The following is a 21,630-nucleotide window of genomic DNA, read 5'->3' on the forward strand; positions in this document are numbered from 1 at the left end:
CGAGGTTGCAGTGGCCCGGGAGCAGCCACTGCACTCCAGTCTGGGTGACAGAGTGAGACTTCAACTCAAAAAAAAAAAAAAAAAAACTTGAGAGGCTTGGCATTAGGAAATTTTCCGTAATTAATGTGTATTTCATTTGTAATAAGATAAATAAGATTTTAAAACATAATTGAAAATTACATAACTGTTGAAAAATACGTATTCATGTGTTCAAAGACTTTGGGAAAATCATACCAAAAGTAAAAATGCAAGTGTTAGAATGAAAAACTATAGGTTTATTTCTTTTCTCTTTCTTTCAATGTTTCTTATATTTGAAATTTAAAATATAATGTATTCTTCTGGGGGAGGAGGGGTACACCTCATCAATGAACATTTGTATACTTAACCCTGAATTGTACCCCACATCTTTAAAAACAGTATATTATATATATAATGTGAAGCTAGAAAAAAATTTAATTTAGAGATTATGGAATTCTAAATACTTAATTTATTTTCATGGATTTTTACCCAAAAGATATTAAATTTTTATTTAATTTATGTCTACTGATAAAAATTGAGTAATTATTTAAGCCACACTTCTCAGACTTTTAATGAATCACCTGAAGGTCTTGTTTAAATGCAAATTTTTATTTAGTGGATGGGGGTAGGGCTTTCAGCTCTAACAAGTTCCCAGGTGATGTGAATAAATGCTAATCTGAGGGTCATACTTTTAGTAGCAAAGATGTGAATCACATCTATTCTCTAGCAATTACTTGACTCAGGTAATTCAGAACTTATTATAAATAGTTCATTCAACAGATACTTATTAGCCATCTATTCAAACCCTGAATATTTATCCTCCCTGTTGTGAAGAAAAAAAATCAAGACATTATATTAAATTTTAATACACCTATTTTTTTCCAAAAAATAAAAAATATAATGACTATAATGTAGAATTTAACTTCATATTTTCCATTAAGATTGCTGTCTTTCAAATAATATAATTACATGTAACATTTAGCCACAAACTCTTTAGCTCTTTGTCAAGAAATTTTAGTATCAATATGTTCTGATTTTTTCTATGATTCTCTCTCTCTCTCTCCCCCCCACCTTTCAGTTTATTAAATGCAAAGCAGCCATCGCCTGGGAAACAGGCAAGCCCCTTTCCATTGAAGAGGTTGAGGTAGCATTCAGGTGAGTAGAGACCTTCTTTTGGGTGGAAACAGACAGGGCCCTAAGTACAGACTTGGCTTCTCTTAGGTCAATTCTGTGTGGTATGATTGAGAGGCCTTGGATTTTCTCGTATGCAGGAGTTGTATTTTTAGATTCAGATAAAAACAGGCATTCTCCCAAAAGGACTAAATTTTAATAATGTCAGTAATTTTTGATAGTAGGCTTAAAATTTAATTGAATTATCTTTTTTTTTTTTTTAAGTTGGAGTCTCACTCTGTCACCCAGACTGGAGTGCAGTGGCCGCTCCCAGCCACCGCAGCCTCGACTGTTGGGCTCCGGCAATGTTTCCGCCTCAGCCTTCCGAGTAGTTGGAATTACAGGCATGCGCTACCACACCCGGTTGATTTTTTGATTTATTGTAGAGATGAGATCTTGCCGCCCAGGCGGGTCTCGAACCCACGGGCTCAGGCAATCCACTCACTTCAGCCTCCCAAAGGCGCGGGATTACAGGCTGAGCCACCGAGCCCTGCTTGAATTATCTTAATATTAAATCATTTACCCTAAGAATCAGACAAAGGAATTCACTTTGGATTAGAATTAGGTTTTCTTTTTGTTTTCCAGTTGCTAGTCATTGGAAAGTATGATTAAAAGAAAGAGAATTTGGTCCAAAACAAGAGAGGGAAAACCTCAGCTGCAGAAAGGTCCTAGGTGCCTATAGGAAGGACAGGAGTGGTTTATCAAGGAGAAGAGACAGCATCGAGTAGAGCGGTATCATGGATGGCAAGTTTGGAAAACGTCACCACTTTTTCAAAGCTTGCCAGACTCATATATTCTCTCAGGACTACATTAAGGGTTTTTACATGAGAACGAATGGGTATCCTCATGAACAGAATCTTGAAGAGATGATGCCCGGTGGGGTGTGGTGTGTTTCTTCACAGGGTCCTTGATTTCACCACAGAAAAGAATTTCAGAGAGAGTCCAAAGTATAGTTTAAGAAATAATTTATTAGAAAGAAAAAGACAGGCTCAATAGAAAGCATGGGTCCCTTAAGAGGGCACATGCTTGCTTTTGAAAAGAAACTTTATATACTTTTACAAAAATCTTTAAACAACCATGAGCTAAGAGCAGAGGGCTATAGACATCTCGTCATGAGTTTTGATTACCATCCCTCAAATTTTAAGATCATGAGGACCTTCTAATTATAAAAGTTACTGTCTAACTAGATCTGGGCTTTTCTTTAAAAACATGATGTTTGTATTTTCAGTAATTCCTATTGTTTCTGTGATTTACTGCACTGGTAGTTCAACATTCCAACCCTCAAGGTGGTCAGGTCACTAACTATGTCTGCCTCAGAATAATACAGGGATACACTGGTAATTAATTGAGACAATCCATAATTTGACATCTCTCTCATTACCTCAACTTCATTTCAACAAAATTTGAACAAGCCCTAGAAACCTGTGTTCTGTCCATTCCCTCTGCCCAATAGACTTTAACCTTTCCCTATTACCTTTGATTTTTCCTCTCCTGGAGACAATAATTACCAATCATATCTCTTTTTATGGTTTTCTGACAACAATGGAAAATAGGAAAAAAGGTACATTTTAAGAGGAAAATAATCTAACCCAGTATAATTTTTTATTTTACTTTTCCAAGATGCAATTATTTTCTTGAGCTCTAGAAGCATTGTAAGGTTTCAGAATGACATTAGGCCTAAAATTATATGTAACACATATCCCAATAATATAATTATAGAAACACAACTCAAGGCCAGCTGCAGAGGCTCACACCTTGCACTTTGGGAAGTTGAAGAAACAGGTTGTGTAAGTCAAAGAGTTCAAGAAACACAACTCAAGTCTGTGATTGCTTTGTAGATAATTGCTGCTTCTGTGTGCCATACTGATGCCCACGTTATTGATCCTAAATTTAAGGATGGTCGTCTCCCAGTTATCCTTGGCCATGAGGGTGCAGGGATTGTAGAAAGTATTGGGCCAGGAGTGACCAACTTCAAACCAGGTATTGTATTTTATTCCAATGACATAGAAATGCCAGGTTATTTCAGGTATAATTCCTGATAGATTCCTGACTTTGCATTCCTCAATTGATTTCTGCTTACACAGGGAGACCATCTTTTCCAAAGTAGAACTGAGACACACAATCTATCACTATCTAACAGTGGGGCAAAATATTTTAAATCAAAGCTTTTTAATAAATTCTGGAAATTTGGGGCACTTTATTTACATACAGCACTGAGTAATTGTCCTATGAAGCTAAGTTACAAGGTTAGTTTAAACTGAAACTTCCATTTTAAACAAATGACACTTTATAACAACTTTCACATAAAACAGAAAACTATTTTAATATTATATAAAAAATGAGGACTTAGAGATAGCTTAAGTGAGAGATGCAGAGGATGCAAAAAAATGTATACACATTTTAAGAAAGGAAAAACTGTATTAAAACTGTAATACTCAGCCGGGGTCGGTGGCTCAGCCTGTAATCCCATGCCTTTGGGAGGCTGAGGTGAGTGAATTGCCTGAGCCCGCGGGTTCAAGACCCGCCTGGGCAACTTGGCGAGACCTCATCTCTACAATAAATCAAAAATTAGCCAGGCGTGGTAGTGCACGTCTGTAGATCCGGCTACTTGGAAGGTTGAAGTGGAAGGATCACCGGAGCCCAGCAGGTCGAGGCTGCAGTGGCCGGGAGCAGCCACTGTACTCCAGTCTGGGTTGACAGAGTGAGACTCCAACTCAAAAAATAAAAATAAAAAAAACTGTAATACTCAATATATACCAATAACAAAAGATGAATACAAGTCACATTTGACTTCTGCAACTACAAGAGGTGCTCAAAGTGGTTACCATCAGTGTCCAGACACTTCTGATTATGGTTAACTAAAAGTAATACAGAGCTAACATCTCTTAAAATGTGTATACATTTTTGGCACCCTCGGTGCAGTATTATACATATGTCAAGGCTAGCTGAAGTGTCTTTTTGGAAATTTTTAAGATTAATAAAAATACCTAAATGAAGCACACCACCAGCTGGAATTATTTACTCCACATTTTAGAACAGACCCACCAAATACTAGAATATGGACTACATAACCTTCACTTATCAGGATGGATGAACCATGTCATTCTTTTCTCTTTAATGAGAATGCTCCAAACTTAGAGGTTTATTAGTATCTTTCCATCCCAAAAAAGATTATGAAAACAAATTGCTCCCCCAAATTTTGCATCCATGAAAGAGTCTGGCCAGTGAGATTCCTTTAGTCCTAACTCTGCCACACTAGCTGTGTGACCTTGATCAGTTATGTTACTTTTCTGGGATTCCACTCAGATTTTTGTTTTCAAAAGTATGGATAATAACAGTACCTATCTCAGAGAGTTGTTCTGAGAATTAAGTGAGATGACACATGTTGGTAGTTAGAATGGTGACTGGTATATACTAAATTTTGATCAAATGTAAACTATCATCATTGGCTCTTGGTCATCAAGAAACAGAAGCCATTATTAAATTGTAATGGAGTAAAAAGTGAGAAAATGTGAAATTTGAGAGCGAATCAAAATGGTGAAACATGGCAATGACATAAAGCTGACCCTATATCTAACCTATTATTATTCACTTCTCCTATTATATAAGGATGTTATGGGGAGGGAGGGTGTTTGTTTGGGTAGTTTTTTGTTTTCGTTTTTTTGAGTTGGAGTCTCTCTGTTGCCCAGGCTGGAGTGCAGTGGCACGCTCACAGCCACCTCAGTCTTGACCTGCTGGGCTCAGGTGATCCTTCCACCTCAGCCTTCCAAGTAGCTGGAACAACAGGCATGCACCACCACACCTGGCTAATTTTTCTGATTTGTTGTAGAGATGAGGTCTCGCCAAGTTGCCGAGGCTGGTCTCGAAACTGTGGGCTCAGACAGTCCTCTCACCTTAGTCTCCCAAAGTGCTGGGATTATAGGTGTAAGCCACCACACCCAGCCGGATGTTCTGTTTTATACAAGGTGATTGGAGATGTGATTTAAAAAAAACAGAGAGTCATGTTGTAGATAGTTGCAATGACAGCAGAATCTCAGGCAGGAATCTGCATCTGATGATATCAGTATAGATTTGTTGCTTGACTGTGCAGCAGAGTAATTTTTATTTATTTATTTTTTTTTTTAATTTATTTTTGAGTTGTAGTCGCACTCTGTCGCCCAGACTGGAGTGCAGTGGCCGCTCCCGGCCACCGCAGCCTTGACCTGCTGGGCTTTGGCGATCCTTCCGCCTCAGCCTTTTGAATAGCCGGAATTACAGGCGTGCGCTACCAGGCCCGGCTAATTTTTTGATTTATTGTAGAGATAAGGTCTCGCCTGCCCAGGCGGGTCTCGAACCCGCGGGCTCAGGCAATCCACTCACCTCAGCCTCCCAAAGGCGCGGGATTACAGGCTGAGCCACCAAGCCCGGCTCAGAGTAATTTTTAAAAAGTACAACACATGCAATACTTGGGGGGAGTCTGCAATCTTGTAAGGTAATGCAATATTGTAACCACCTGTACTTTCTGCTGAATATAATATAATATAGTGCATACTATAAAGAAACTGTGTTTTCCACTGACTCATCTGGTAGATGCTATAAATAACATCTCAGACACTATCCGATATATGGCCTTTCTTCCTAGGTGACAAAGTAATTCCACTCTATGCATCTCAATGTAGAAAATGCAAGTTTTGTCTGAGTCCACTCACAAATATTTGTGGAAAACTCAGGTAAGCTCTACACACTGTTAGTAAGGGTATACATTCATACAAATATTTTGGGCAGCACATTGGCAGAACCTAATGGAGTTGAAGAGGTATAAACCTTCTACCCATCAATTCTACTCATAGGTTACACAAGACACAGCTACAAATGCACACAGAGAAACGCATGCTAGAATGCTAATAGCAAACAATTAAAAACAACACAAATGCCCATCAATAAGAAAATGTATTTTAAAACTGCTATGTGGTAACACAATGGAATGCTATGTAACAATGAAAATGATGAAACTTGAAATACATTCATTAACACAGAACAATCTCACACAAACAAGTTGCTGATAGATATATTTAGCAAGGTGTCATATATAAAAACAATACTATACATTGTGTATGGTTAGTTATATGTGTATGTAGTAAAAGTATAAATAAATCACTGGAATAATGAATGCCAAATCCAGAATAATAGCTACTTCTACAGGGATGAGAGAGGGATGCAGAGAGGAACAGTAAAGTTATTTATTCCAAGCCACATAGATACATATCTTAGAACCAGGTTGCTAATGCAAGCAGTACAGCTCCAGAATCTAAAATCTTGATCACCTCATTTTTACTTTACTAAGACTATGGAAGGATCCTCTTGTCCTTGAGGTGAATTGAGAGTAGTTGTTTAAGAAACTAAAACTGCACTACTCTTACATCTATTAATGTGTCACAATCTTTTCATCTATAAAATTGGGGTAAACAATGTCTACTCCATAAGATTGTTGTAGATATTCAAAGAACTAATACACTCTTTTGCAATCCTTTAATGAAGTAATGGATTTAAACACTTATCAAAAATTATTTCTAATATAATGATAAAAAGAGAGATAATTAGATATCATGTCCTTTCAGATGAACTACATAACAACACCTATAAAGTATCCCCACAAAAATGTAACAACTGAGTCAGATCAAGTGTTTAGATCAAAAGTACTAATTTAAGAGGAAATATAGGGACAGAGAAATATGTTAAACTAGATTACAGGAATGTAATCAGCAAAATTCAGGATGAGAAAAACTTTGTAGGACAAATGACTCAGCTTCTTCAACAAATAAACTGCAAGGAGGAAAAGGGTAGGAAGGAAGAAATCTAGAATTTAAGACACTTAAGAGACATTTCAACCAAAAACAATGACCTAAAATAATCTTTAAGCGATAGGCACTGAAATATTTAGAGGTTAAAGAGTGATGTCTGGGATTTGCTTCAAAATATTCCAGTGCAGGGGAGGGAACTGGTATTCTGGAGGAGTAGTTGGCCAGGAGTTGATAGTTACGGAACTGGCAGATGAGTACATGAGGGTTCATTAAGCTATTCCTTCTATTTTTATATATATTTGAATGTTCTATAACAAAAAAAAGTGTTAATACATGTAAAGCCCTTAAAAGGGCTTTTCTGACACACAAAAAACATGCAATAAGTTTGTTGTTATTATGTTTAAAATACTACATATATATTATGTATAAAGTCTTTAGTTTTTTCCTCAATTTTTCCATCTTCTAAAATTGTCATGACAAGTATATAATGCTCAACATATTTTTTGAAAGTGATCACTGTTCCATTTACTTTCTCTTTCTTTGTATATCTCTCTTTTTAAAATTTGTTAGATTACTTAAAAATCCTGTTGCTGATCAAGCAGTAATGGATGATGAAACCAGCAGGTTTACCTGCAAAGGAAAACCAGTTTACCATTTCATGGGAACCAGTACATTCACTCAGTACACTGTGGTGTCAGATGTTAATCTTGCCAAAATAGATGATGATGCAAATTTAGAGAGAGTTTGTCTGATTGGTTGTGGATTTGCAACTGGCTATGGGGCTGCAATCAACACTGCCAAGGTAAATGGCTAAGCACAAGGTTGTGGGAAACACATTACTAGGAGGGAGTGTGATGTAAAGGAACTAGAGTTAATGTCTTCAGCGTCTGGCTATGTCATGTATTACCTCTGTGATTCTAGGCTAGTTATTTAACCTCTCTAGAATAATTTCTACAATAGTTATGGGATAATTAGAGCCTATTGTGTTGGACTGATGCATAAATTTGTAGCGTTTTTGCTTGCCCATGTAATGCAAATGTCATGGCAATGGTTGAGTGGTCACAGTTCATCACATTTATCAATTTTTGTGTGAACTGATATGAATCATTGTGGATTAAAGCATTTAAATGGTCTTCACCAAAGCCACATTGTCATCCTGAACGTGAAGAATTACTCAGGTCAAAGTGGTCCTCTTTGAAACAACAAAACCGTTGGTTTTTGTTTGTTTGTCACCATGCTTTCCCCAATGGCATTCTCCCTGTACATGGCACAAATGTTTTGAGCCACCTCGGCTGCCGTTACTCCTCTGTTAAACTCAAACAGAAGAATATATTGGAAGTGTTCATTTTTTCCCACTTCGCACTCCATCTTCTTTAGTCACAAATAGCATTAACTTTTTTCAAATCTGCCAAATGCAAGCCATATTCACAAGCACAACATTGTCGCTCCAGATGACAAATGACAAATTATATATACAGACTCCCAACACTGCAGTGCATACAAATGCTACAAACTTATGCATCAACTGATATATGCAAAGCATCTAACCCAGTAGCCAGCATATAGTTGGCACCTAGGATATATTCCATTCTATACTAGCATATTAGGCTGCAGGATGTCCCTAATTTAAACAAAGCCTACTTAAATATGTCTCCTAAATATGAACACCCTAAAAGAATCTTTTAGAGATATATACTGAAATCCTAGGACAGCTGACCCAGTCAAAGAGCAATAGCAACTGCAGAAACCCACTCCCATCTTCATACACACAACCAACCCTACCTGCTCCCTGATGCTACAGATTTCTCTCCCTCCATCAGTAGTAATTTATCTCTGCTTGCCATCCTGTCCCTCTATGGTATCAAAGGAGGGTCTCTGATGCTGGCAAAATGTGTGCCTGGAAGCCCATGTGAGCCCTGGAAGCCCATGTGAGAATTCAGGAACTCTTACTAAAGCTGTCTAAGCCAAAACTAGAGAGATATCAAAGAGGCATCCCACAATTGGATGCCTCAAACAACCTTCCTTATTTGAGCCTCCCTGACATCAGTCTTTATCCCTAACTCAAAACTACAAAACGCAGCCAGGGTGATCTTTCAAACAAATCTTTCAAACAACAAATCTGAAGATGTCATTTTTCTTGCACTATTTCCTTTTTCACTCAGGGTGAGGTCAGGTTCCTCCATAGGTTACAGTGACTCCCTACTTCTGTCTTTCCACTGCTCACTGTTCCCTGGCTCTGCCCTGAGTCTCCAGGCTCTGGTCCCTATGGTCTCTGGACTTTCCACTCCTGCCACCAACATTGCAAGGAAGACTCCCCCAACTCCTGGCTGACTCACCTAGATATCACTTCCTGTAAGAGACCTGCTTCAGCCTCTCAGGCGTGCATTGAGTGTCCTTCCTAGTTTTCCCCCATCTTTATTTTATGTGTTTTTCCCTGTCTTCATTTTTATCACACTCTGGAGAAACGTCCCATTTATTTCTTTATCCTTTGATAGCATTTGTTCCTTGAGAGCAATAACTCTGTTGTTCATTGAGATATCTCCAGAGGCTGACACCATGCCTGACACACAATAGGAATGAATGAATGGATACAGACAGATGTACATGAAACCCTTAAAACATCCTGGTGAGGCTTAGCCCTCAGCTTTGTCACCCAGAAATTTCTTTTATTTTGTTTTATTTATTTATTTTGAGTCAGGATCTCACTCTGTCATCCAGGCCAGAGTGCAATGGCATGATCACAGCTCACCGCAGCCTCAACCTTCTGAGTTCAGGCAATCCTTCCACCTCAGCCTCTCAAGCGGCTGGGACTACAAGCATATGCCACCAAGCCAGGCTAAATTTTTTTTTGGTAGAGACAAGGTCTCGCTATATGCCCAGACTGGTCTCATACTTCTGGGCTCAAGTAATCCTCCTGCCTCGGCCTCCCAAAGTGCTGGGATAACAAGCATGAGCCACCACGCCCAGTCAGAAATTTCTTTTCATCAGGTTACCTAGAGTTGTTCAGTGACACAGAAACAAAGTCAGCCACACCAAAACAAGATTCTAATCTAGTATCCAAGATATCAAAGTATGACTTTTCATTGAGAATTTCATCTGTCATGCAGACAGAAATGCTACTCTTTACTATAAGCACACTCTCTCTCTTTAAAAATGTATCCATTCATCCCATCATTTATTAATAAAAAATTATATGGGAAATACAATTACAGTCTGAAAGCTGTTAGGGAAAGGGTACTAGTAGTTGGGTGGAGTAAACAGCTGATGTGAGCATGACCATCAAAGCTTGTTCTCTGCTAGACAGCACTGGAGACCAGAGAAGCATCACTTTTCCGCCCTTCTCTTCTGGACTCCATGCAGTCCCTCTCTTCCACTACTCCAGTCCTTTTAAGGGATAGTTGCATTAGAAACTCAGCTACCACTTCATTATTTATTTATTTATTTATTTGTCAGTGATAAGCATTGCATGTATTGGGGGGGTATAATGTGGTGTTTTGATATATGTACACATTGTGGAATAATTAAATCAAGTAATAGCATTGTCATCACCTCACATACTTGCCATTTTTTGTGGTGAAACCATTTAAAATCTATTCTGTGTGCAATTTTCAAATATATAATACACTATTATTCACTGTAGTCACCATACTGCACAACAGATTTCCAGAGTTATTCCTGCTGTCTAATTGTATCTTTGTATCCTTTGACCAACATCTTTTCATTCCCCATCCTTCCCCCCCACCCACCCCCAGACTCTGGTAACCACCATTCTAGTCTCTGCTTCCATTAGTCTGGCTTTTTTTAAAAAGCTCCTGCATATAAGTGAGATTGTGCAATGTCTGTCTTTCTGTGCCTGACATATTTCACTTAGATTAATGTCCTCCAAGTTCATCCATATTGTCACATATGACAAAAATTTCTTCTTTTTTAAGGCTGAACGAGCATTCCATTGTGTATATATACCACATTTTCTTTATTCATTCATCCACTTACGGACACAGGTTGATTCTGTACCTTGGCTATTATGAATAATACTGCAGTGAGCATGGATGTGTAAATCTCATTTCCTTTGGATATAATCACTTCCGATTATATCCACTTAAATTGACTTAACCCCAGGACTGGTTCTTCCCACTGTTAAAGAAGAGATCCTACCTGCTAAACCATATTATGAGAAGCTCAAAGAAGAGAAATGAATCTGACAGGAATAAATTAAAGACAGGGAGATATCAGTAAATCTGCCCAAAAGGCAATAATAAAGTCTAACTTACTTCCGGAAAGAAAATACTACTATACCGCTCTGTATACCCCAGAATCACCAGAACTCTTATTTCTTTTTAATTTTATTTCACCCTTTTCTGCCACAGAGATTTTCAGAAATGTGAAAGTGTACTTTTGCAGTGATACTCATACACTGTGTGTAGCCCTATTTGCAAATTGTGACTCCCCTTTGAGTACTGCAGGCAAAGGCACTTTTATACACAGAGGTCCATACAAGTGGTGCAGAATATTCCATTTGTAAATGTGAGCTGGCCTGTGAATCCAACTTGTTACAACATTGCTGTGATGGGAAAAATGCATTTCTACTTCCAAAGAGACAAGCTCACTTTAACCCAAACTCTGGAGAAATATATTAGGAAACATACTAAACATGTGCCCTGATAGTATAGTAAACAGGCCATAATAAGGACAATATTCTTAATATTTGCAAAATATGTATTTGTATTTCCCTGGGTAGCAAAAGCCAGGGTATGCATGCCTAATGTTATGCATAAAGTAAAATATGTGCATTCTCTCTGTTCCTTAGTAACTTTGTTTCCAATTTAGAATGTATTCACACTGCTCTTGGGCAGATTTTTTCTTTTCCTTTTGTTTGTGCTTTAATCCTAATTCTCATCCTCATTAGGATATACTTAATATTTTAAGTATATCTTTGTAGTATTTTTCTACCACTTTACTATTCTGTAGAATAACATATTCCTGTTATAATATCTTGTCTTACCACCTTGTATATTGTTTCCATTTAATTCAAGGTAACAAAAATTTGTTTAAACATATATTAAAGATTCAAAATACAAAAGACTCCCTGATAACAATGTAGAAGATTAAAAATCTCTGCCTTCACAAAATTTACAGTCTTATAAAGAAATACACACAAATACACTCAAAAATCAAGGCAGATTATAAATTATATGATCTAGGAAAAACAAAAGGTAGGCACTGATTTCTAATTGAACATTCAAGAAAGTTTCATAGAGAGAATGCCCTTGAAGTGAGGCCGAGGAGTGTAGGTTATATTTTATTTAAATAAAGATGAAAAGTATATTAGGCAAAGGGAACAGCGTGAATTAAGGCATGAGGAAAGTACAACAATTTGTTGTGAGTGTTGTACTGAGACTATCATGGAGATGAATATAGAATGTAAACAAAGTTCAGACAATAAAAATTCTTCAATGCCATGCAAGGACATTTGGACTTCATTCCATTTAAATGAAGTGATGATTTGGAATAATCAAGTGAGTCACAATACTATTAACACAATTAAATGAAGCCTATTGGAAATATAGATGGCAAATTACTTGTGATCTGATTTTAAAAGGAAAACAGTAAGCCCTTTAGAATGTGAGGGTTTTTAAATTTTGTTTTGCTAACACTGATGGGAAAAGTAAAACACAGGCATTATTTTCACTTGGGTTTGTTTCTTATGAGCTGATAATCTTAATGGTCCTTAAATAATTATCCAAATTTAGTAGTAATGCATTCATTTTCACATTGGCAGATGTCTTCCACTGGCTATATCATATACAGTTTTATAACAGGAAAGTCTTTAATTCATATGCCATGCCTGCACCTCCCTCTCATCCTTAAAAGAAAAAAAAAGTGGGGTCAGTTGCTTTAAAAGTTACTTTATAATTTTTCTGTCTGTAGGTCACTCCTGGTTCTACCTGTGCGGTCTTTAGCCTGGGAGGCGTGGGGCTTTCTGCTGTAATGGGTTGTAAAGCAGCAGGCGCTTCCAGAATCATAGCTATTGACATCAACAGTGAGAAGTTTACAAAAGCCAAAGCCCTGGGAGCCACTGACTGCCTCAATCCTAGAACCCTACACAAACCCATCCAGGATATCATCATTGAGTTGACCGATGGAGGTGTGGATTTTGCCTTTGACTGTGTAGGTGAATCTGAAGTCATGGTAAGTATATTTTTTCCTTGGATCTAATGTTCTTTTTATTCTTTGGTCATCAAATAATAGGGGACAGTGTCCAGTACAGTAGCTATAATTGTTCCTTCTTAATATTTTCAAAAGTGGTGACAGGGAAATAGAACTGTCAGCTACAATCATCTCCCAACCCCTCAGCTATCCAACATTTCCTTCAATGCCAATTGATGTGTCACCTCCCCCCAAATGCCACTACTACTTTTGTGGGTTAAGATAAGCAGCCATACCAGCACTATTTGTAGATTATTTATAGATGTTGATTTGGGGGGATGCCTTTAAAAAGCTTAATATTAGTTATTGAAAATTATATTTCCTAGTTTTGTTTTTCATGATAATTCCAATTTCCTATTTCTTAAAGACAATTTTGGAGACTTTTAATTAGGTAAAGAAATGTTCCTTTTGACTATTAAGTAAGATAAAATGGCAAGTGCACTAACTAAGTGGCAGGGACTCTTTTGCAAAAGATGTAAATGGATAAATTAACTAATGCAAGGCATAAATAAATAGAAATAAGTACCTGTTCTGCTTCACTATTTTATATATTATATGCATGGTATTAACATTTGTTAATAATATAGTATATCTTTTATATCATAATACATGACATATTTTTATGTAATTATTTATTGAAATTAAAGCATAAATGTATGTGTATACTGATTGATATAATATTCACACATTTATAGATATACATAATAATAAATAACATTTGTTAATAATTGTACTATATATTATACATTATAGAACAATCTATTATAAGTAATGTTTATTAATGTTAATAGATATTTCTAATAGTACTTAATATTAATGTGTTGTTACTATTTCAATTTCTTCTTCTACATGAATCTCACCCAAAACTTAAGAAAAAACTTAACATTTTAAAATATTTGTGCTATATGAGAACCCCACCCAAAAAAAATACAGAAAAGGCCAATTTAGAGGAGGGAGTAAGAGAATGTGACTGGTACTTCCTAACAGCTACAAGGCATCTACTCTCATCTTAAAAAGTAGAGCAGGGAGAGATTAGCAACCTGCTGGCAATTCATCTCTTTCCATCAGAACAGGATGCAAAATTAGGTCTGAAATTTGAAATGTTCTACATCTGAAAAAAAAACCCACAAAATTTGTCTTTTTTTTCCCTGAACACTACAATTTTGTATCACTCAGATTTCTTCTTGACTCAAGACAGGATATATATGACAGGGTGTTTCTGAGTGTGGGGCTCTGAGTGACTGCACTGGTGTCACACCCATGAAGCCAACCCTGCCTCTTCTTCTATCAAAAGTGGGGTGAAGCCAACCACAACATACAGACAATATACGGCAAAGTTCGCTTGCTAGAGTGTCCAGCTTGCTAGAGTGCATCAAATGGGCTACAAAATTAGGTCCAAATGATATATTTGAAACTTTCTATATTTCAAAAAAATAATCAAAAATTTGAAAGTCTTTATGGAAAAGTTAGCTCGCTTAGAGGGCCCAGCCTTATTCTCCAAAGTATCCGTGAATATCACCTAATGCATATTTGCTCAAAGACACTAAGAAGAGTTTTGGTGATTTTTTTTAAGGTGAAATGACCAAAGAATTCATCAACTGAATTATCTGCCTATTGAATCTTCTTATGTAATTAGTAAGAGCTATGAAATCATTGTGAAGTTACTCCTTTTTATGTACACCTTCACTCAGTCTGGCTCCTAAACCCTCCCCTAAGGAAGGTGTACAGAATAAAATTCTGGGCCAGACGTAGTGGCTCAAGCCATTATGTAATCCCAGCACTTTGGGAGGCTGAGGCAAGAGGGTTGCCTGAACTCAGGTGTTTGAAACCAGCCTGGGCAATTGGATGAGACCTCATCTCTACAATAAATCAAAAAATAAGCAGGTGTGGTAGTGCACACCTGTAGTTCCAGCTACTTGGAAGGCTGAGGAGGAAGGATGGCCTGAGTCCAGCAGGTAAAGGCTGCGGCAGCTGTGAACGTGCCAGTGCACTCCAGTCTGGGTGACAGAGTGAGACTGCAACTCAAAAAAACCAAAATAAAATTCTGTACTTCAAGCTCCCAGAAGTAGGCTTTGTGCCAGGTTCTTCCCTTTGCTTCTTACCTAACTGATGCATTCCTCAAAAGAGAATAACACCCAGGAAGAGCTGAGAGCCACACACTGCTTGCTGTTCCTTAGTCACTCTTCTCAAAACAGGTTCATTATAATATATACAAATGGCTTAAAACAGGATCTGTCAAGTGATCAAGTAAACATTAGTAGCTATTACTGAAAACACATGCATTAAGAGCTCCTTCTCCTGCATTGCTCCCGTGTTCCAAGCTTTAAGCCCTGCTTTTAAATTGACATGGATGCCATATCCATTCCTCCACTTCCCGTGGCTCATTTTTTTTAAATGAACATTGAAATTTAGCCTATTAACCTTATTTTCCTGGTAGAGAGATTCTCAACATCAGCTATACATTAGAATTTCCTGAGGATTTTGTTGTTGTTGTTTGAATACCAATAAATGGACCATATCCTAGGATATTCTCATGAATTGAGGACCCAGTAACAATATTTTTAAATAAATTTCTTAACTTGAGAACCAGTAACCTAAAACATGGTATGTCCTATTATTAACTGATATATTATACCTTGAAAGGTATTTTAAATTAAAGGACAGAATTATATTAGAGATTCCAAATGAAAAGGTAATGGATTTATTTAATCACAAAAAGACGAGCTACCTATTCTTTCACCAAAAGTTTTCACAGCTAGGAAATCTATGTTTCTGCATTACAGAAGAGATTCCAGGAATGGGTATGAACTTGATTTCAATGACCTCTAGCCTTCTACAGCAACCTAATGAACCCAACAGAACAATTATAAAGTTATAATAACTGACACTTCTATACTGTTTTGCCAATTCAACTAAAAATAGTTCTTATCAAAAGTTACCAGAGGCTTCTCAATAAAATTATATACTTACAGACAGTACCGATTTTAACAAAGTCATCATCATGGAGGTTAATTCATTGCTTAAAGCAAAGCTTAAAATTGTAGAAAAAGCAACAGGGAAAAAAACTGGAAAAAAAAAGAAGTCAATGAAAACAACTACTTTAAGGGGACAAGTAGTTCCTGTGGTCTTTTCCTCTCTCCATGGATCACCCTATACAGTATATGTATATGTATGTGTTTGTATGTCACACACACACACACACACACACACACACACACACACACACACACAGAAAAATGTTTCTGCCATACAAAAAGTGCAGAAAAGTAAAAGCATTACTAATTTAGTAGTGTTAGGAATTCACAAAATAATAAACACATATTCAAACAAAAACTTCAAAACACATCCTAAAAGTTCTAGTCCATCGCATCTTCTATCACTAGTGTGTGTATGTGTGTTTGACAGCAAGAGAGAGACATAGTAAGACAGAGAGACAGAAAAAGGAAAAACAAGGAAGAGAATTTACCATACTTCAAATTGCTTCTATCATATGGTGATCAATGATAAGAAGTTGTACTTTCTATTGGGACTTTTACAAAAGTAAAAATTGCCCCACAGGACAGAACCAAGTTGCTTGCAAGGTATATGAGACAAAGTATATACCTTTATTCTATAATATCAGTCTCAAAATATTACACATGTTCATTTATTTACCTTAGGGCATTCTGTGTGGGATGGCCATTCACACATTTATATTTCTTTCAAACTTATTTATATTTTCAATCCTTGACATTTTTATATTAACCCAAAACTTGCAGTAAGTTAACATAACAGCAGTTTCTCTTTCTCTAATGCAAAGATCACAGTAGGTTCAGGCAAATCCCCTGCACTACTGTCTTCCAGTAGTGACTCAGCAATCAAGGAAGTTCAAAGTTGTGGCTTCACAAGGTCAACAAGAGGCCATCTTGGTTGAGAAGGGATGGTTGGCAGGTTGCAACCTAACTGTAAGAGGGCTGAACAACATAGGAAAGAGGATGAAATATCTGAACAGCGGCAACCAGTGTTATTTTCTAAACCTTTTTTTTTTTGCCCTTTGTTTTAAATAGCATCTCTTTATATTTATCCTAATTTGAGATCTACTAAGTGTACAGTATGTGTCTTATTTCTTAGGCTCTAGTGAATATGTGTTCATTCTTTCTCCGTGACTTTAAAGATGTTGATCCTAGGCCCCCAGAATGGCAAATATTTTAGTATATCTAAAAGTTCTAGATCATTGCATCTTCTATCCAAGAGAGAGAAATGAGGAAGAGAATTTAGGATCATCAAAAGGTGTTGATTAAAGTTTATAATATCTTTTATAGATAATTCCTAACCCAATGTTTGTGTTTCTCTTGATACGCAAAAATATATACTCTAGATTTAGCCTAACTATGATATTACATAGGGTATAATAATATATTCTGTTTCTTTTCAATATCGTTTTTGATAAAGCTCAAAATTGTATTGAATGTTCTATTTATAATGGAACACTAGAGCCTCAAGTTTCAATTAGTGTGAATCCAATTATCTCATATGCAGAGTTAGATAAATTTTCCCTAAAGTATTTACATACCCACTCTAGAGTCCATATTCTATTTTGCTGCTTACTCAGATCGTCTTTTATGTTTGATCTTCCAGACAGCTGTCGTGGACTGCACAACAGTAGGCTGGGGGTTATGTACCTTCATTGGAGTAGCAGCTGGTGACAAAGGGTTGACCTTCTCTCCAGTGGAGTTAATAATGGGCCAGACGCTAAAAGGAACATACTGTGGTGGTCAGTTTTGTTTTGTTTTACCATAGTCTTTAATTTTCTTACAGTAGTACTGAATTCCTAAGAGTGAAGATTATGGAAAGGAAATAAAATAGTTTGTTTAAATACTGAGCATCTAGAACATATGTAAAGACTATACAAAAAAAAAAACTATTAATCACTTGAAAGTAAACAGTTTATATAGAAAGATGACTAGGATTTGCAAATTCAAATGTAATTTGCATGTAAACAAACCAGCATAGAGGAACAAAAGGTAAACTTTGACCTAATTGAGATAATTTATCTAGAGTGGAAAAGAATTAATATTTCTTATAAAGAACATTTTTTTAAAATAGATATTAAGTACAGGAAATTAAAGGTGAAAGAAAGTGTTTGATCTATTTGAACCAACCCAAATCTGACCTAATAATTTCATGTGTTCAGTAAATACAGGTTAAACTACTTCTTTATGTAAATGCCATGTCTTTCTTTATTTGGCATTTTGGCCAAATTACAGGTTGGAAAAGTGTGGATTCTGTTCCAGAGCTGGTTACTGACTACAAAAATAAGAAATTCGATCTGGATGCATTGGTGAGCCATACCCTGCCTTTTGATAAAATCAATGAGGCATTTGACCTAATGCACTAAGGAAAAAGGTAAATTACCAAATAGGTGACTGAATGGTTTGGAAAACATTTATGATGATTCTATTTTTTACTTGATTTTAAGAACTAACCAATTTGTTTTTTCTGATACTTTCCACATGAGAGGTAGATTAAATATTGATCATTTGGGAAAAAAAGAAAAGCTTCCATATTAATAATGCACACTGCTATATGCTATTACAACATAGAGTCACCACTCTGTGGTGACACATATTTAAATTGACACATATTTTTCCTTTCCCAATGAGAGCTGTCTATACTAATAGTGTTAGATCCCTCTGGTACAATGTACCAAGTCTGGAGTCATCATGTTCTGCAGTTGGACAGAGTGCCCACTCCAGACCCTTCATGATCAGAGGCGGGTGAAAACCATGGAGATGGCCAGGCTTGGTGGCTCAGCCTGTAAACCCAGCATTTTGGGAGGCTGAGGAGAGTAGATTGCCTGAGTCCGTGGGTTCAAGACCAGCCTGGGAAACTTGGCGAGACCTTGTCTCTACAATAAATCAAAAATTAACCGGGGTGGTAGTGAGTACCTGTAGTTCAGGCTACTTAGAAGGTTGAAGCGGAAGGATTGCTGGAGCCCAGCGGGTCAATGCTGGGGTGGCCGTGAGTGTGCCACTGCACTCCAGCCTGGGCAACAGAGTGAGACTCCAACTCAGAAAAAAGAAAAGAAAACCATGGAGACATGAGCAGTGAGTGGCAGGGACCAGATACGTAATTATGTCACAACTCTCTTGCTTTGTCATGGGGCTCTTATAAGATACCCTCTGATCCATTATTTTAGCGATGTTATGCTCACTTGTCATGGATCACAGGAACTGATTTATAGAAATGTCCCAAGTGGTTGATCCCTGGTTGGGGAATTGACAAGACTAGAATTAATGTTTTAGGTAAAATCTTTAAGCATAGCCTTGATCAATAGAAGCAAAACAAAAACACCAAAAACAATGGTACATAGAGGAGATGCAAGACAAAGAAAAAAATGAAAAGGGAAGACATAACAAAAGAGAGGAGGGGGAAAAACATAAAATAAAAGTAAAATGGCAGGAGCTTGAAGTAGAGAATAAATGCTGCAGAAAAAGTAGGTTCATGGTATAAGGACGTAGGCTACTTCACAAAGAAACCTGAGAAAATATCCCCACTGACATGAACTTCCTGATTTGCAGACATGTCAACTGCAACATATCAAAAGAAGTTCAATAAAATAAAAGCAAAATTAAGCATTCTTTTGAAAGCTATACTATGTAAACTTAGCACATAACCCCGTAATACATATCTCAATATAACCATAAGGACTATTTAAGTTAGAAGTTGGATTGGGGCTTGGGGTCTTAGACCTTTGTACTCACATCCTCCATGACAACCTCTTTCCCCAAGGTTCTCAATCATGAAATGGACCCAAAAGGAATGCTCAGTGGCAGCCAAATGGAAAATGTTGCATTACTTTATTAGTAGGTGGTCAAATCCCCATATTCTGCAAGGAGACTTCTTTTGAGAGAGAAGCATGAGTGGGGCCTCCTACTCTACTCTGGCCCACTGAGAACACCATCTGACACAGATGGAAAGGTAGTAAAGAGGAAGGAAGATGACAAGCCTTCTCAGTATTCACATATGAGTACAGGAAGCCCAAGAGAAGGCAGGCCCTCCTACCACACCAACTGCATAGAAGAAAGGAAGTGGAGGTAAGGGGATGAGGCACAATGACCAAGTGGCCCATTGAGGTGCAGTGACCCTGCCCTAGGGTGAGGAAAGAACACAGAGGTTCTCCTTCCACAGGTCAGGGAAGCTTCCACTTCCTGGATGAAGGAAACATCTGTGCGCAGCATCCTGCTGACGCCAGGGATTCCACAGCTCCAGCAGTAATGTCTGAGATGAAGAGTTCTCTGACCTTGAGGCTGATCTTCTTCTTTGCCTCTGCATGTTGGATTATCCAGGAGTAAGAACACTGGGTGCTCAGAAAAGAGCATCCCAGCATATAAACTTTGAAGCACACCTCCCTTTTCTGTTAACTGTGGGAGATCCATAAACAGTGACCATTCCAAGACTCCTCACTCCCCCTTGGTACACTCTTCTCAACAGCACCACTGAGAAACAAAGAGCTCACCCAGGGTTGAGCAAGGGTCCCCAAATTCCCTCCAGTTTACTAGCACTGTCTATAAAATATTATTGATGCCATAAATGGAAGAGGATGACAAGATCAAAGAAATTAGGTTGAACAAAACAGGTGTCTGTAAAGGAAGACGAGATCCTGAAATGAAAAATAAAAATAATTGGTGGGCTTTGGTTAAATGTATCATGAAAATTATACTTATTAATGTATTATTATTATTAACAGCATCCGAACAATCCTCACCTTTTGAAAATGCCAAGAGCAATTTGGAATACTATCTGATTGAATCTGAATATTGGTTAACATGGTTAATTTATTACCTGAAATGATGAACCAAGGAAAGCTATGAGTTTAAGCAAATATTTACAGTTAATTTCTCAACATAAAATAGCTTTAAATATTACAATATTTGTACCCATGATATATACTCATATTTCCTATGTTAAATAGCTATGATAACTAAAGAGTTTATGAATAGAATCATATAATGTTTAGAAATTGTTTAAAACTAGTTCAGGGAAGGTAAAAGTAGAGAATAAAGGGATAATTAATAAAACTAAAGTAATACTAAGTTAAAATTAAATTGACTATATGTTTATAATTTTTGAGGTTGGGTAGTGAATATTTGGGATTTCATTACTGTTTTCTCCACAATTGTCTATGCTGAAAATTTTCCACAATAAAAAAAAAATTGTCACTGGAAAAAAATCACTTTACATATTTATATATATTAAATGCTATTATATAATTTCTGTATTCCAATAAACTACAAGTTATTCTTTAGAAATAAGCTGCTAAATAATTTTCTTTTTTTACATCTGCTAATTTCTTTTCTCTTTGCCCCACTCTACCACTATTAACTACAATCACAAGTAGTGGGTTATCTGAATCTATGTAAAGGAAGATATTGAAAGAAAAAAAAAACACACCTATACACTCAAGTTTTTTTCT

At 36.9% G+C, this 21,630-nt stretch overlaps 1 protein-coding gene across 1 annotated transcript in view; it reads left to right on the forward strand.

Annotated features, from left to right (window-relative positions):
- ADH4 (alcohol dehydrogenase 4 (class II), pi polypeptide) overlaps nt 1-20,929 on the forward strand; it is a 21,692-nt gene extending 763 nt beyond the window's left edge. The window contains 9 exon segments of the mRNA XM_008068408.2: nt 1,097-1,162; nt 1,582-1,599; nt 3,009-3,168; nt 5,810-5,897; nt 7,539-7,770; nt 12,897-13,157; nt 17,793-17,928; nt 18,422-18,560; nt 20,905-20,929. Coding sequence (XP_008066599.2) covers nt 1,097-1,162; nt 1,582-1,599; nt 3,009-3,168; nt 5,810-5,897; nt 7,539-7,770; nt 12,897-13,157; nt 17,793-17,928; nt 18,422-18,560; nt 20,905-20,929 — 1,125 coding nt within the window.
- The last annotated feature ends 701 nt before the right edge of the window (nt 20,930-21,630 follow it).

This window comes from Carlito syrichta, unplaced genomic scaffold, assembly GCF_000164805.1.
Source record: "Carlito syrichta isolate Samal-C Ts95f unplaced genomic scaffold, Tarsius_syrichta-2.0.1 Scaffold310768, whole genome shotgun sequence".
Taxonomy (NCBI): Eukaryota; Metazoa; Chordata; class Mammalia; order Primates; family Tarsiidae; genus Carlito; species Carlito syrichta.